Source organism: Patagioenas fasciata, chromosome 7, assembly GCF_037038585.1.
Source record: "Patagioenas fasciata isolate bPatFas1 chromosome 7, bPatFas1.hap1, whole genome shotgun sequence".
NCBI classification, from domain to species: Eukaryota; Metazoa; Chordata; class Aves; order Columbiformes; family Columbidae; genus Patagioenas; species Patagioenas fasciata.
The window spans coordinates 20,392,441-20,407,765 of NC_092526.1; the positions used below are offsets into that span (position 1 = coordinate 20,392,441).

At 36.5% G+C, this 15,325-nt stretch overlaps 1 protein-coding gene across 5 annotated transcripts in view; it reads right to left on the reverse strand.

Annotated features, from left to right (window-relative positions):
• Window positions 1-4,212: 4,212 nt before the first annotated feature.
• The window catches only part of LOC136102917 (sodium channel protein type 3 subunit alpha-like), a 69,398-nt gene continuing 58,285 nt past the window's right edge, over window positions 4,213-15,325 (reverse strand). For all 5 annotated transcript variants that reach the window (XM_065840426.2, XM_071811018.1, XM_071811019.1 and 2 more), the window contains 7 exons: window positions 14,476-14,598; window positions 13,922-14,203; window positions 11,539-11,592; window positions 10,607-10,744; window positions 8,778-8,882; window positions 8,094-8,364; window positions 4,213-7,752 (listed from right to left, as the gene is read on the reverse strand). In XM_065840426.2, coding sequence (XP_065696498.1) covers window positions 6,575-7,752; window positions 8,094-8,364; window positions 8,778-8,882; window positions 10,607-10,744; window positions 11,539-11,592; window positions 13,922-14,203; window positions 14,476-14,598 — 2,151 coding nt within the window. In that variant the 3' untranslated portion in view covers window positions 4,213-6,574. The remainder of the gene's footprint in view (window positions 7,753-8,093; window positions 8,365-8,777; window positions 8,883-10,606; window positions 10,745-11,538; window positions 11,593-13,921; window positions 14,204-14,475; window positions 14,599-15,325) is intronic.

The window sequence follows — 15,325 nt, forward strand, 5'->3', positions numbered from 1 at the left end:
TTTCTAATTGTACCCTGCTGCAGCTTTTTCTCCCTTCCATGTTCTTTCGTACAATCTTTTAGAGTGCATCAACTTCCAATTAACTACTAAAACAGATTATATAAAAATAACTTTTCAGAAATATCTGCACCATAATTTCCTTTCCTGTCATCAGTTATTCTATGTACCTTTTGAAATTTCCTGTGTTTGAAGCTCTCCTTATAATCGGTAGAATTCAATTGTGAAATTAAGGATTTAATCCTAAAATACAAGTAGAAAAGTAATGTTAATATTTCATTGTGTTTTCTCCACATCTGCCATTAATTACTATCCTTTCAACACGAACATTCTCAACTCCTTGTTCTCTCAATTTTCCCTAAAAAGTAAGAAAATTCTAAAAGATTGTTGCAGCATGGCAAATAAAATTTCAAGTAAATGCTTTTCAAATAAAAAAGGAAGCAAGAGCAGTAAAGCTGTTGAGTTCACAGTGCTCTTGAGCATCACTCCCAAAATTGTTTTGTTTCTTGGATCTACGTGCAGCTCCAGGTAGAGCCTATCAGGGGCCTGCATTTATCTGCCCACCCATTCATCACCACATAAATCACATCCTATTTCCAATCTTATACAGTTAGAACATGAGCAGCTGCTTTCTGTCTATATAAATAAATACACTAGTATTTGCAGCAATGCTGCATGAGCCTTTATACATCACATTTGACAGACATCAAGTCTACCAGGAAGTTAAGAGAAAGGTTGCAGGGATTCGCAATACCTGTTATTGGAGAGAGTATTTTAACTCTTTGCCTGCCTCAGACCATGAACATGATCATCATCGGCATAGTCTAATTTGCCTTATGTGATGGATGCAGATGCAGGATTGACTAAACATTATATACAGACACTAATGCAAGTATCGATGCAGAATATGGACATAAAACTACAGTATATTTTGGTAATCAAAAAGTGTCACAACAGGGGTTGCTATGGTATCTGCAAGCATGACATTTTTATAAAGCAATACTGCAAACAGTAGCACAGCATGTAATTCTCTGGTTTTGAACATGAATGTTACAGATACTGAAAACAGCTTATTATATTCTGTTTCAGATACACATTTTCTGAAAAACGTGAGGGCTTTTTTTAATCAGATGTCGGATTCTACAAAGATTATTATCAAGATTGCTGTTAAAGAGAAAATAACGTGCTTTTAAGACAATAGAAAATGCAAGCGTAGAGCATGTCTGACACTGCTGGGTTTGATTGTCATAAATTGTTTATGAATTGTCATTCCTTATTTTCATCAAAAGCTTTTCTTGCAGCAGAGCAGTGTGCTTCAGCATGCAATTTTCCCTCTCTGGAATGCTGAGAACGTGCCGCAGTTACTTTGCTTGGGTTACACTGCAGTATTTTTTTTTTAAAGGCAAGCACCAGAATATGCCTGTTCCACTAGGCAACAGCTCCCACTGATCACGAAGGAAAAAGAAAATATGTGAAGTAACACAGGCTGCATGCTGCATCACAAAACCTAGCTCTGCTCAGAGAATGAGAGATGTGTACCATCCTCCACTGAAAATGATGTTGCTAATGCAGAGGTTTGTGAGCCATTAAATATTCCTACACTACAGATATTTCAGATTATTTCTCCTAATGCATTATAAAGCTAGCTAAGCCTTTCTGAGTATATGCTACAGAATGAGTATCCTATGAATTTTCTATGTTCAAAAAAACCATTGTATTTTTAATAAAACTTCCTGTTATTTATAACTGTTTGCCATGAAAATGAGATATACTCTCATACGTGACTCTTTTACAAGGCTGGGGCTGATTCATAGGTGCACTGTGGAATTAAATGAATAACGCCTATTTAAAAACCTAAAGCTAAATCCACCTGTGAAATTTTTCAGTGCATCAACACCCTTCCGTTATATTTTAGTAAGCTCAGGCAAGTGTGGCAGTTCTTAACCAATGTGTTGTCAGCTCTGCATATAGGGCCACCTGCCCTACAGACTACAGAACCTAAATCAAAAAATTGCTGATCCAGTCACAGAAATATTATCAACAAAGCTATCTTTACACTACAAGCCAAATCACCATGTCGTAGCTTCATTAGTTCACTAGAACAAAACACATATAAAATCTATAAATTCTCTGGAAAGCTATATGCTATCCCCTGCGTCTATTTCTATTTCTGGATTCTATCTGTGGCTGAAGACACGAGGCACAGTCCCAGGATCATCTGGTGGGTGCTTGTGCCCTCCACTGGCTGCAGCCAGGCTTCACTACTCTTCAAAATCCTCAGCTAACAGGTAGAGAAGAGATGCTTTTACTGAATCTGATGTATTTATGGTATGCAGCAACATTCCTGCTTAAATATAACACAGACAACCCTCAGGACATATCTCACACCTCTTTACAAAAAAAAAAAAAAAAAAAAAAAAAAAAAAAGAGCAATATCCTATATTTTCCCTCTGTTGACTTTCCCTTTTATATTTTTTCAATCCAAGTAATTTTGTGTGCTGGATCCAGAAGTCTCGTCCTTAAAAGTGAAAGAGAGTTTTGTTATGGAGTTGAGCAAGGCTAGCAGTTTAAATAACCAGAGTTTTCCCCCTTCTATGTCCCAATATAGTTTTGGTTTTAGGTGTTTTGGGTATTTTTTGGGGGAGGTGGGAGGGGGATCGATGGCACCTTCATAAAACAAAACATATTTACATTCTTGGGTGGGTAAAAGAGAGTAAACAAAGCTCAATTCTGAGAAAATTTTAAGAGAACCTTGCTTATTAATTTTCCATTCTCTGTGAACTGGGACAGTAAGAGACTGCCACGTCCTCCTGTTCTAGGAATTTTGCTTAATGCTTTGCATGATGATATGTGACTGACCCATTATGCTGAAACATCTGTCTTCTGTCAACATTAAAACATGTATATATTTTAGACCTCCAGGTTAAGGATGAAGTCCTTCCACAAAGTCAGTGGAACAATTTCAAAGAAATATTTGAATAAAATTGTATCCTTTTATATATATAGTTGAAATCTGCAAATATATTACGCTTTTTGTGAAGGACTAACAAATTTAGAATTTGAGTAAATAAAAATTGAGAGTGACTTCAATAGAATTACGTTTTCAATGAACATAATTTTAACAATGACAAATTTTATAGGGTAAAATCATTTTATAAGTGACCTCATATACTTCTGTGCATGACCAAATTAGTTGAAAAATTATTCCATACACATTTCTTACTTATTCCACCTAGAATTTTTAAGTTAACTACATACCTATCCATGCTTCACTTAAAAATTTGTCCTTTAAACAGCAATTCAAGAGTATGACCAAGAATTTTTAAAGCATTTACATTATTGTTTTGTGCAATTATTGTTAGTAACTAAGATACTAAACCAGTAACTGTTCAGGATTTAAAACAAACAAACAAAAAAGTTTTAATTCAAATCAGATACAGTTACTAAAACCATATACTTTATCCTTCAAAGCACAGCATACTTCAGGTTGTTGGTTTTTTTGTTAGCTATATTCACCCAAGCATTCAACAGCTGCTCTGCACAACAGAAACGAAAATGGAAAAACAAGCATTAATTACTCCAGGCACAGGTCCACCTGCCTGTGCTCTACCCCATATCCTGCCACCTGTAGGTTGTGACCTCTTGCCAGAGCCCATGCCGGACTGTGTCCAGGCATCAGCTGCCTGCAGACAGCTGTGGGGCACCACTAACACCTCTAACAGGTTCCCTTCTCTTGGAAAGCATGGGATTCTTGAAGGGGAATGGGATTAAAGGGACTCTGTTATCTCCCTGTGGGGCTATTTCGTCGACAGATCCCAGACCACCCACCCCAGGGTGATCAGTGTCTGCTCGACCTGCTGCTCAGCAATAATGTGGATACAGCCTTTATCGGACTTGGCCACCAGAGGACGCCACTGGGCCTCTTCCTGGGCAACTCAGAAAAATCTGACAAAACCGAAGTTGGAATGCAATTATTTTCTGAATTCTAGAAAAACTTCTCTGGTCAGGACAACATAAGCATTTCATTTCATCTAGATAGTGACAAGTTGACACTGATCTAAGTCATCAAGCAACATATGATCTAGAGGTCTAAAACCCATTGCCTTGTTGCTAAAGTTCCCCCTTAATTTTGCCAACCATTACTTGGTAATCTGTATAAACTTCATACAATAAAAACACAAAGACTAAAACAAGTACATTAAAAGGTTATCTTTATTCCTTTGGGTTGTTAGCAATGTAGTTATTTTTTGGTAAAACAACTTCCTGCATGCAGTTCATCAGTACAGTATGAGCCAATAATTTCTATAAAAGCAGGAGCCCATCTATATTCTAGTTCTTTTTTAAGAAATGCAAGGTATTCCACTGTCCATTGCACAAGTTCACTATTCATTCTCATGAAGAAAATTTTTTAATAACAAAATATATTTAAAGCACTTCTACTACAGTATGAATCAACAGGAAAAGCAGATTATGTGTGACACTAACACAGAGGAAAAGCAATGTTTCTATGACTAAGATGACCCTGACAAGTGACAGACAGGATTAAAATTTCAAAAGAACCCCTTCGATCTTGTTTCCCATACAAAGACCTAACAACTGATCAGAAAAAGAACTGTACTGTCCATTTCTCTTAAAATTATTCCTAATTAAAATACGCTTAATATAATTAGCAGAAACTTGCAATTACCAATTCACTTTGTACCTAAGGTTTCCCAATGGTGTCACAGATAGACACCAACAAAAATTACTACCAACATGAAGTTATGTGTAGTTTCCTATAAGAAGTATAAAATGTTATAAAATAAAACTGTTTTCAAAATAACAAGAATAGATCAATAGATATATAATTTTTTTTCTAGCCCTAATTTTAAGCAATATATTTGCCCTGTGTAATCTGGATATTTACTGCATACTCGCTGATTACAAAACTCAAACAAAATAATATCTATAATAGCAGCAGACTATTGCTTACTGGTATGAGGAACGATGGTCTCATCGAACAGTTTTATTCTTTTACCACTCACATGTCTTTCCATCTTAGCCTTTAATAGCTGTAGGATAATAGCAGCAGGCATGCATCAGTCAAAGCTTCCCAATTACGTGGAGTATTACAGAATATACCATATTATCTACTGAAATGTTATCAGCTATACTTACTAGGGTACGTATTAGATGCAATAAATATAGTACTTAGGTCATTGCTTCTTTGTTCAAACAGGCACCAATGCATAAAACAATTGATTAAATAACAGAGGATAGTTTACTTCCATATATAGTGTCAGCCTTGATGATAAAAAGTCATCTAAACCACAATGCAGGACAAAGCTGACCTCAGTTATCTCCTTTTGGTCACCCCAGCTTTCAGTGCAGATTGCACTACCTGTGGCAAAAAGCTGACTAAAGTGCCATTGCGGGTCAAAACCACCTCTGATGTTCACATTTTGTGTCTCTGACATGACCCATCCTTCCAAAGCATGGAAATTTAAGCCTGAGGTATACATTAAGGTAGGATTTGTACCAAAAGATACTTTGCTATCAATTTATTCACGTAGCTTTGATTATTTTCCTAAGTGTGATACATTCATGTGAAATAAGAAGTGTAGAAACAAAGTTTGGAAGGAAGTATGCAAGCGACTCATGAAATTACAGGGTCTACACGTAAAACAAGAAAAAAGACTAATTTCAGTAATTCCCTGTAGGCACACTTTGGCATTCGTAGCTTTTCTGTGAAAATAACTGTTTAAATCTCTCAGGAATGATGAAATATCTTTGACTTTGAAAGTAAGTATGTTTAATAGTTTCACATTTTTCAAAACAGGAGTTGAGTGTGTAGCATCACTTATTTAAACCATTGTATCTGAAACGGACTGTATAATAAACTAAGAATTACTAAAAAGTATTAAACATAAGTATATTAAAACCAAGAGACTAAACTACCAACCTCTTTTCTGTGAAAGTTATCCCCTTGATTTATTTTCTGATAAATTCTTTATCTACTCTGTTATTTTTTTTTTATAATTTGTTGTTGATTTTCTCTAGATCCTGAGGTTCAATAACCTAGAATCTTGTTTTTCTGCTTTTAGAAGTGGCTTGAAGAGAACTACGTTCCCATTATGCCATAATTACATATTCCTGACATCTGCATTCCTCTGCAAGAGTATTTAGTTTTTCTCAGCAGAATTACAAATAGCAGTATGTGTATTAAAGCAAATGAGATCATGAAAAAAACTGACACACATGGAGCATCCATAGGAGATGAAATGTACACACTTATTCCACAAAAATACAGACTTATTAAGACTGGTAGTTTTACAATCCATTAAGGGTTCCTACAGGCCAAGTAGAGATTTTGTGTCCCCTCTCCATTAGTGCCAGCTTTCCTCTGGCAAAGTTGTTTCCCTGTTACAGAGAGAGTTTGGTAGTGAAGGGTCATTGTCTTGGTACAGGCACTGACTGTAGCAGCAGGTAAACATGTAAAAACTTGTAATTTTGGCATAATCCTGTAAGAGTGCTATTGATAAAAATTTTATCTTCTAAGGCTTGTGAAGATTCATCATGGACAACTTCTTTGTGTCTTTTACTTCTTGTTTCCTTTTCTGTCTTTCCCCTTGTCTTCTTTTTCTGATTTGTCATCTTCATATTTTTCTTTTTCTGGTTTTGTTACACTATCATAAGAAGGTGGAGATGTGGTAGATGCAGACATATCCACTGGAGATGAGTTTTCACTTAACTTACCAACAATCATATCTTTTTTCATAAGCAGATCAATGCCATCTTTCCGATACATAAATGAAAGTTTCTTTACTGACTGCCTTAAAAGGTGACGCCTATAGGCACGCTGAATGATGGTAGCAGACACTTCCTCCTGTTTTCGTTTTAACGTAGTTGTAATTGGTTCATAGGAGACTTTGGAAGGATTGGCTGCCATAAACCGATCTTCCATCTGTATTCTCAGGGCATCCATCTCATCACTGTCCCCCAAAACACGCTTTGTGAAGGCAAACAAGATGTCAAGGCAGTGAATTCTGTCGCCACTTACCATGGGTAGATCCATCGCAATAAGCTGAATTGTGTTCGGTTTTGGTATATTAAGAGGAGGATCCAGAGAAGCTGCAAAATCAGATAATTTGCTATATTCTATGAACTGTGTTGCATCTGGATCATATTTTTCCCAAACCTCATAGAACATCTCGAAGTCATCCTCACTCAAGGGTTCAGCACTTTCTTCAGTAGCAACACCAAAGTTCTCCAGAATCACAGCAATGTACATGTTCACCACTACCAGAAATGAGATGATAATGTAGCTGACAAAGAAGAAAATCCCAACGGAAGGGTTGCCGCAGTCGCCTTTCACAGAGCTTCCCGGATGAGTTTTGTTAGGGTTACAGTCCGGCTCCCCACTGTTAAGAATTGGGGCAAGCAAACCATCCCAGCCAGCAGATGTGGTGATTTGAAACAGGCAGATCATGCTGTTGCCAAACGTTTCAAAGTTGAACATGTCATCTATACCAGCTTCCCTCTTGACATAGGCAAAGTTGTACATGCCAAATATTGCATAGATAAACATGACCAGGAACAGCAGCAGACCAATGTTGAACAGAGCAGGAAGAGACATCATCAAAGCAAAAAGCAGAGTGCGGATTCCCTTAGCGCCTTTAATGAGACGCAGGATTCGACCGATTCTGGCAAGTCGGATGACTCTGAACAGTGTGGGGGACACAAAGTACTTTTCAATCACTTCAGCTAGAAACATACCTGTCAAACATAAAAATAAGATCAAAAGGGTAACATCACAGATTACATTTTTCACAAAAAAAAGTATAACTAAAGAACATTTCTATCTGTGTAACTAGTGGAAACTATAATTGGAGATTAATTTTATCTGCTATGGGTAATTTTAGATTTTCCCAGAGCTCTTAGGGAAAAAATATATTAATGTAGAATTAAGAAAGTTCATACTCTAAAGTATGATTTTCATTTCTTAAATAATCAGAAGAAATTAAAAGGTACTATTTCTTCTATTTTGCAAAATTTGACAGAGATAAAGCATTGAATACATCTTACTATATTTCCTTTTGAATGTAAGGATTACTTACCTACTATTGAGAGAATAACAACCACAAAATCAAAAACATTCCAGCCAATGGTGAAGTAATAATAACGGAGTGAGAACATTTTGAAGACACATTCTCCAGTGAAAAGGACAACAAAGACCAAGTTAATCCAGTATAAAATATTTTGCGTAAGTTCACCCTGGTCATCTGTTTCTATCATCATGGTGACCATGTTAAGACAGATGAGAACCATAATGGTGATGTCAAATGCTTGCTTTGTTACAATATCAAACACCAGACCCTGTAGTTTGTTCTGAGGGAAGAAAAAAGAAAAGGTGATAGTATCTTGTACATAATGAACACCACTTTCCTCTCTCCCATTTCCTTCCCCCTACCCCAAAATAGGCAACCAAGCAAAAGGTTGAACAATCTAAGAAAAGCACTGTCCAGTAACTTCTTTATTGGCCAGCTCTAAGTCTTCCCCTCAGAACCCAACAGGTTTCTATTTCTTCAGATTCTTTGATTCTCTACTTCCTTGGGCGTAACAAATACCAGACATTTTTCCTGCAGAACAGAATTATGTACATGTTTTAATTCAGAACAAAGGACTAACTTCAGTTAGGCCTAAACCACTTTAGAAGTAAGGGAGAAACTTTTTTTATAGTTAAAGTACTGCTGCAATTTCTTCCCAAATGTAGATGACAGAAGAATGGAACACGTTCTCACCGTTGGTCTAGGTATAGGTTTCTGTGGTTTCTTGGACCCCAGCTTCTTCATTGCATTGTAGTATTTCTTTTGTTCTTCTGTCATGAAAATGTCTTGACCTCCAAGGTAAAATAGTAAAAATAAAACCGATTACAATCCATGAATTCACAGCATTGCAGAACATGTTTTTTATGAAGCATGTATTCATTCTCGTACATTGTTACCAAAACATAATAAATTTATAAAAGATTGTTAAAATATCTGACAATTCTTGATGGAAAAATAAAACAAATTAAGTAACAGAGAAAACTCCACACTGTAAATCAATCAACCAGGAATATAAAAGCTGCAAAGGTAGAAAGATTCACCGAGTGCTGATTTGCCCTCAGGGAAACCATATAAGGAAAAAATAGTGATGTGACTTTTCAGGATGCATATTTTATCATGCAAGTACTTTTATCTCAGTTCAGATTTTTTTTTGCCGCAATAGTACTTCTACAGTGCATATGAAGCTTGATTATCCTCCTACGCTGTATGGAAATCATCAGAAGCGTGGGATTACTCTACAGTTTCTTGCATGAATAAGAGGGCAGCAGTCAAGTAAAAGGGTGTCTAGACTGGTATGTGTAATACACATATGGAAACACTTGTCAGAAATAAAATTTATATGGACAAGTAACTGCTTTTTTTTTTTCCCATGCATTTGTTTTTAAGTACATTCCAAGAATGCATAATGCCAAAGCACTGGCATTTGGAAAAGAATTTTGGAGTCACAGGTGATTCTGTGACTTTGTCAAATGCAGCATCAATCTTATGGAGAAAGTAACAACAAATGTGGACAAAGATGTGTTTGAGTCTTTCAGTTGTGGTGACATATAGACATAAAGACTTTTAAGTCAAAAGAGATCTTGCTTAGTACACTCAGCCCACAAGCCAAACATTCAAGTCAAATTCAGTTCTTAGAGAGTAAGAGTTTTAGGAGAAAAACAAAAAAATAATTTGCTGATTATGGCAGAAACATGATGTGACTCTGTCAGGACATTTTATCCAGTAAAAAAATTTTTAAAAGGTGTAGAAGAACTGGCATTGAACTGGGGATTTCTTCTGATGCCTCACTGATGTAATGGCTATCAAGAGTGAACAAGCCGTCATTGTCTCGGTGTGCTGTCCATAGGGAGCAGTCTCGAGGTACACCTTATACGCTTTTGAGGACTGTAATGGTTTGGAATGTGACAGCTAATGGAACACTTTTTTCCCATGGGAACTAAAGTAATAAAAGACACACATAGGGATGAAAAAAATGCACACAGTTTAACTACACAGGGACAGTATAGCGTGGCATCAGGTCTTTCCCATTCATTGCCCAAAATGAAGAGATCTCAGTGATGTGAAGGCAGAATAAAGAGAAGAAAAATACTGCGAGGTACCCACAGACTGCATGATCTGCATATTTCTGTAAGGGTGCATCTATAAATCCAAAGGCAGGTGACTTAATATTTGCTAATTTGCTACACGAACCTGAAAAATAGCACATACATAGAATTTTCCCCAGCCCAATTGCAGTCCTTTATCACACCTGCGGTATTCTACTCTCCTGGAGACAGTTACAACAGCTACAAATGTACAAGGGGTGTATACCACACTCCCAGAAAAAGCCCTTAGGCAGGAACGCATCTCTGCCTTTTAAATCATTACTACAGTAGACAGTGTCTGCCATTCTTGACACAATATGGTGTTCATTTGAATCACAGAAATTATTTCAGTTGAAAAAAAAATTATTATCCCTATATACATTTGCGGACTGCTCAATAACAATGAAGCATTATGAAAATTAAACATGTGATACTTATCTTCTTTTTTTGTTGGTTGAAGTTATCTATGATGACACCAATGAATAGGTTTAGGGTGAAAAATGATCCAAAGATGATAAAGGCAACAAAGTAAATATACATGTACAGGTTGTACTCAAACTTCGGCTGTTTCCCTGTCTACGTAACAGAAAAACAGCAATACATAAAAAATAAGAGTTAGGACAAATTATAGAATACCGAGCAGAAACAGCAGTTCCATCCAGCTGAATAGTGACTCCTTGGCAAGGGGGAAAACCAGCTGTTCTGGACACATTTGCCTTATCTTTGAACTTGAAAGTCTATTTAAGCAGGTGTCTGTAACTGCACACCTGCCACTCCTCCCCTTCCTATCTACCACTTCCTCTCTAATAACATTTGATGATTCATGTAATTCCTACAAAATCTGACAGCAGCGTGCTCAAAAACAATTCAGTTCCTCTGGACTTCATACAAATCAGGAGCTGGATTAGAGGACACATGCAAAATAAATACTGACATTAACAGAAAAACAGGCAAAATTCAGTCATTTTATATTTAGAGATCACCAGAATCTGCAGCTCTGTATTAGCTATTGCGGGTCTTGTGATTTGATCATTGTGGTTATTTCTGGAGACACAGGAAAAACCTATTTCCTAATCTGTGCAATCTCAGTGACATAAATTAACAGGAAAACAGATTTCATTATTTTTTTTTTTTACTTACAGATGATTTATTAAATTGTTAATACTTTATGCAGATCTACTGATATAATTATTTTATCTATTAAAAGTATATGCACTGAACTAGTTTACAGTCCATAGATATATACAGAATATTTATTCAAGGTTTTACATTTTTATTCTTTATATTTTACTTTATTTCAACTGCCATTCAGGAAGCGTTACATCAATCTTATGTTTGGTTTCACTCAGTAAATCTTATATTGCACTCACGTCTCTAGAATCAACTGCAGCATACATGATCAGCATCCATCCTTTAAAGGTTGCCTAAAAACAAAGTTTGTTAATATTTTCGATCAAAGTTCCAGTTTTGTTAACATTCTAAATAAAATACTGTCTTCTGCAATGTATTTGCACCCACAAAAATAAAGATTAATATTAAAAGTCTGGTAAGACACAGGAAAGTATTCACAGAATGTAATTTACTGTGGAATAATTCTCCCTAATATTTAAACACCGAATAAATTCTAATCTTCATGCAAATTCATATAAACTCTATGTGGGATGGGTTGCAATCTGCATCTGAACATAACAGACTGCAATTTATAACAAGACACTCAGTTCTAAGTTGCTGACTACCAAAAAAATGGAGGAGGAGTCCAAAATCAGCCACCATGGGTTGGCATTTTTCAGACAGAATATGCAAAGAGTCCTAGAAGAAACTCCAGAAAACAAGTAGTCCCAAGAAATCTTAAGAAAATAACAGAATCATAGCATGGTTTGGCTTCAAAAGAACCTTTAGAGATGATCTAGTCCAACCCCTCTGCCATGGACAGGGACATCTTTCATTACATCACACACTTCCAATGGTAGCACATCCACAGCTTCTCTGGGCAACCTGTTCTAGTGACTCACCATCTTATTGTTAAAACAAAGAAAAATTCTTCCTAACATCCAATCTAAATCTATACTCATACAGTTTAAAACTGTTGCCCCTTGTCCTGTCACACTACAGGCCTTGGTAAAAATTTTCTCATTGTCTTTCTTATAAGCCCCTTTTATATACTGGAAGGCCACAATGAGGTCACCCTGGAGCTTTCTCTTCTCCAGGTTGAACAACCTCAACTCCCTCAGTGTTTCTTCATATGAGCCCTCTGATCTTTTTCTTGGTCCTCCTCTGGACCTGTTCTAAGATGTCCATTTCTTTCTTTTACTGGTGAGGTTGCATGAGAGTGGATCGGAGGAGAATCACCTCCCTTGATCTGTTGGCCACACTTTTTGGTATGCAGCCCAGGATATGACTGGCTTTTTGGGCTGTGAATGCACATTACTGGTTTATGTCCAATTTTTTGGCCACCGGTATCGCCAAGTCCTTCTCTGCAGGGCCACTCTCAATCCAGTCATCCTTCAGTCTTCACTGATACTGGGGATTATCCTGACCTAGGGACAGGACCTTGCACATGGCCTTGTTGAACTTCATGAGATTCACATGGGCCCACTCTTCAAGCCTGTGAAGGTCCCTCAGGATGGCATCCCATCCCTCTAAGTGTATCTCCTCAGCTTAGTATCATCTGCAAACTGCTGAGGGTTCACTTAATCCCACTATGTCACCGATGAAGCTACTAAATAGTACTGGTCGCAGTGCAGACCCTTAAGAGACACCCCTTGTTACTGGTTTCCACTTGGACCTTAATAAGCTGACAGTAAGTCTTCGGACACAGCCATCCAGCCAATTCCTCAGCTTTCCATCAAACCTGTTCCTGTGAGCTATGATATTAAGTAAAAACAAGGTATGAATGGTACGTTTACTGAAAACATTACATAGCTGAACCATTCCATGCAAGAGATGTTACAAAAGCCACAAGCACTGGTGTTCCCAACAGTGGTGATTTATGCAATTGCGTAGTATTATTTAGCAATAGCTGTTACTCCCCAGAGCAATCAGATAGTAGCCTGCTAGCACAATACTAACTACTAAATACTACCAGTTGTAGATTTTTAAAGACAGAATAATTACCAAGTGCTCATGAGCACAAATATTTCCCCAGAAACAGGTTGTCAAGCGAACTCGATTAGTGAATTCTGCAGCTGCTCATCTAGAGTTTAAATATAAGCTAGAAATTACCTTCAAAAAAACCCACTTGACAATAATAGACAATGACTGGAGTAGGACTCACAAGAATAATAAAATGGGAAAGAAGAGAAAGAAAAAGTAAATTTAAAATCTTTTTCTATTTCAATAGTTGGCTTTCTTTTCATTTGAAGATCAGTTGAGCCCTTGAATGCATCTGTCAAACTGCCATTGTAAAAATCTAAGTCAAAATGCCTTAACAGATCAAGGAATTAAAAGAAAATTAATCCTAGATACACTTTAACGATTTTTTTTCATTTTTAATTTTAACTAGGTACTGTATTTCTGTAGAACTCAAAAAGGTACTAGCAGTTAGGAGCAAAGGAACTTTATATCTATCTGGTCATAAAATGTAGCAGATTTTTACCATAAGCAATATTATTAGTTTCATGGAACACAATTATAAAATCAAATCTCATACCCATTCATATATTCCAAAATAACACTGAAAAAAAAATTTAATTAAATGTTACTGCTATAAAGCTTAATACAGGAAAAGCAGTTTATGAAAATTTATACACTTACTACTTGAAGCAGAGAAAGATAACCAGCTCCAACATTATCAAAGTTCACTTTCACATTTTGCCAACGGACATCTGTAGCAGTGCTGGTAAGATTTTCACACATAGTTACATCATCGACTTTCTCTGGTGGGAATGGCTCACCAGTTGTGGTGTTGACACAGTGATAGAACTTGCCAGCAAACAAATTTACTCCCATAATGCTGAAAATTAGCCAGAATGTAAGACAAACCAGAAGTACATTCATAATGGATGGGATTGCTCCAGTAAGAGCATTCACAACCACCTAGGAGAAAAACACAGGGAAAAAAAAAATTAAAACCAGTATATAGGGTAGTAAGAAGAATATTTTCTTTCCAAATACAGCAAAAGATACAATGTAAAACGTTAAAATACACTGAAGTAACACCAACAGGAAAGGAATAATATATGTAATACAATCAAACATGTTACCGTTGGCCTTGAAAACAGACATGCAGTTTGGTATTCCTCCATGATTTCATAATTAGGTATACTTTTATGGATTTGTTTTACACACTGCTCCTTTTATTTTCTTACCCTCATGCCTTCAAAGCGTGACAAAGCTCTTAGAGGTCTCAAAGCTCTTAGAGTTCGGAGGGATTTAATTGCACTGAGTTCTGAGAAACCAAGGGCAGTAGCTACTAAGCTAACCAAGGAGACCTGGAGCAAAATAAACCAAAACAGAACTTTTTTTTTTTTTTTTTTAAATACAGTCTTACAATACAAATGTAGTTCCTAGAGGAAAAAAGCTTTGATCTGGATATCAGGAAAAAAGTTCATAAGGATATTAAGCTTCTAGCAGAAGAACAACAACATGAACAAAAAAAGTGTGTGCATATATATATATAAATATATAAAACCTGAATACAACATTGCATGTATATTTCAGAACAGTTTAAACAAACAGACCTTAATCTCTAGAACTTTCATCACAAAGTGCTAGTTAGAACAATGCACATAATACCTATACAAAATGAAGGGCAATTTGGGTAAAAATAATTTGAATAAAAGCTCATCTTCCCCATAAACTCAGTCAAAGCCTGAAACGTACTGAAAACCTAATCCCATTCTACATGGCGTTACAATAGTAAACAGTGTTGTACTACAGATGCATTATTATAATCATGATAAAACGTGAGCCAGCAGCATTTGCTTCTGCTAACTTACACTTAGAATAATTCACATAGTAGCAGATACATGAACCAGGAATTTGTAGGCCATAACTTTTTGTTCTCCTCAATCCTTTGTACTCCAATTGGTGTCCCCTTTCCCCCAACCCCTCTTATTTTGCTCCCTCCCCAATTTGCTGATACCATTCTCCCCTGCAGTTCCATGCCAGTGATTCATCACGCCCAGGATCAACTGTCCTATCTCAACCCTATGTGCT